General features: G+C 67.4%; 1 protein-coding gene across 1 annotated transcript in view; it reads left to right on the top strand.

Annotated features, from left to right (window-relative positions):
* Positions 1-7: 7 nt before the first annotated feature.
* The window catches only part of GALR2 (galanin receptor 2), a 2,835-nt gene continuing 1,110 nt past the window's right edge, over positions 8-1,732 (top strand). Inside the window, exons 1-2 of the mRNA XM_014531743.1 lie at positions 8-263; positions 1,486-1,727. Coding sequence (XP_014387229.1) covers positions 220-263; positions 1,486-1,727 — 286 coding nt within the window. The 5' untranslated portion in view covers positions 8-219. The remainder of the gene's footprint in view (positions 264-1,485; positions 1,728-1,732) is intronic.

The raw sequence follows: 1,732 nt of genomic DNA, 5'->3' as shown, positions 1-1,732 counted from the left end.
CTCCTCGTGGGCACCGTGGGCAACAGCCTGGTGCTGGCCGTGCTGCTCCGCAGCGGCCGGGCGGTCAGCACCACCAACCTGTTCATCCTCAACCTGGGCGTGGCCGACCTGAGCTTCATCGTGTGCTGCGTGCCCTTCCAGGCCACCATCTACACCCTGGACGGCTGGGTGTTCGGCTCCCTGCTTTGCAAGGCCGTGCACTTCCTCATCTTCCTCACCATGCACGCCAGCAGCTTCACGCTGGCCGCCGTCTCGCTGGACAGGTCAGCGCGCGCCCTGGCACCCCCAGGGCCGGCCACTGCGCAGGGGCGGGACTCGAGGGTCAAGGAAAGAGGCAGAGAGGATAGAAAAGGACTCCACCACTCAGAGGGGCCGGGAGGGAGGGAAAGACAGCAGGCAGGCGTGCTCGCGAGAGAGGAGTAATTAGGGGGGGGGGGCTGCCGTGTCCCTCTATCAGCTGCGTCCTTGGCGCTGCAGCCTGGAGACCTCAGCTCTCCAGCGCCGCCGGCAGCCAGCAAAGCGCAGCGTTTTCCCGTGCTTGGTCTCTCTTGAGGCTCAATGACCCCGTGAGATTGGGGTGGGAGGGGTGACTGTGCCCACTGCACAGACGAGGGAGGTCGAGGGGTTCAGGGTCGCCCATCCAGTACTTGTGTGCGGGAAGCCAGCGCTCGTGGCGTCAAACTCAGCCTCGAAGCCACAGTTTGCTCGGTGCCCTGGACTCTGGCCCGGACTTGGGAATTTGGGTCCTTCGTGGGGGCCCATGCCACGCCCGAGGTCCCCTGGCTTGGTCCCACCCCTTCTGCACCCCACCTCCGGGCCCAGGTCAAGGGCAGGGAGAGGAACGCGCAGAACTCGCCCGCCCCCTAAGCCCTAGCGTGGAAGGACACCTGGGGAGGAAAGGCGGGTCTGACCACGGTCTCTGCTCGCTCCCCTTGGCCCCCACGCGCTGCCCCTCTCCCCTGGGAAGGAAGCGAGATGAGCCCGCCTTCCACACGCGCCTCCCAGTTCCACACACGCCTCCCAGTTCCACACGCGCCTCCCAGTTCCACACACGCCTCCCAGTTCCACTGAGCGCGGAGTGTCGGTTCCGGAGCGCGGGTGCGGCCCACGGCGCGCCGGCTTCCCGAAGGAGATTGCTCGCCTGCCGTTCCCAGGCTGTCTGTCTCCTCAGGCGCCTGCCTGAGCCCACCTCCCGGGGCATCGTCACTGGTGGGTAGTAGCCTCCCGGTGCCCCCCAGCCGGTTCCGACTCCACCCGGGTAGTAGTCCCGGAGAGAGCAGATGAGTGGCCTCTACGTGCGCCTTTCCTGCTGCTGGGTCACCCCACATCTCGACGCTGCTGGGTCGCCCTGGGGATGTGTGCGCTGTGACCGTGCACTGAGGACCGTCCTGGAGAGCGGGTGTGGGGCCCGAGGTGCAAAGGTCCTGGGCTGAAGGCGCAAATCCGCTCGCTCGGCTGACATCTCCCTTCCCGGCTGACCCGCAGGTATCTGGCCATCCGCTACCCGCTGCGCTCCCGCGAACTGCGCACGCCTCGCAACGCGCTGGGGGCCATCGGGCTCATCTGGGGGCTGTCGTTGCTCTTCTCGGGGCCCTACCTGAGTTACTACCGCCAGTCGCGGCTGGCCAACCTGACGGTGTGCCACCCGGCGTGGAGCGCGCCCCGACGCCGCGCCATGGACCTCTGCACCTTCGTCTTCAGCTACCTGCTGCCCTTGCTGGTGCTGGGCCTG

The sequence above is a fragment of the Myotis brandtii genome, unplaced genomic scaffold, assembly GCF_000412655.1.
Source record: "Myotis brandtii unplaced genomic scaffold, ASM41265v1 scaffold825, whole genome shotgun sequence".
NCBI lineage: Eukaryota > Metazoa > Chordata > Mammalia > Chiroptera > Vespertilionidae > Myotis > Myotis brandtii.
Note: the sequence above shows the minus strand (reverse complement) of the source record. Positions and strands in the feature narration are given on the sequence as shown.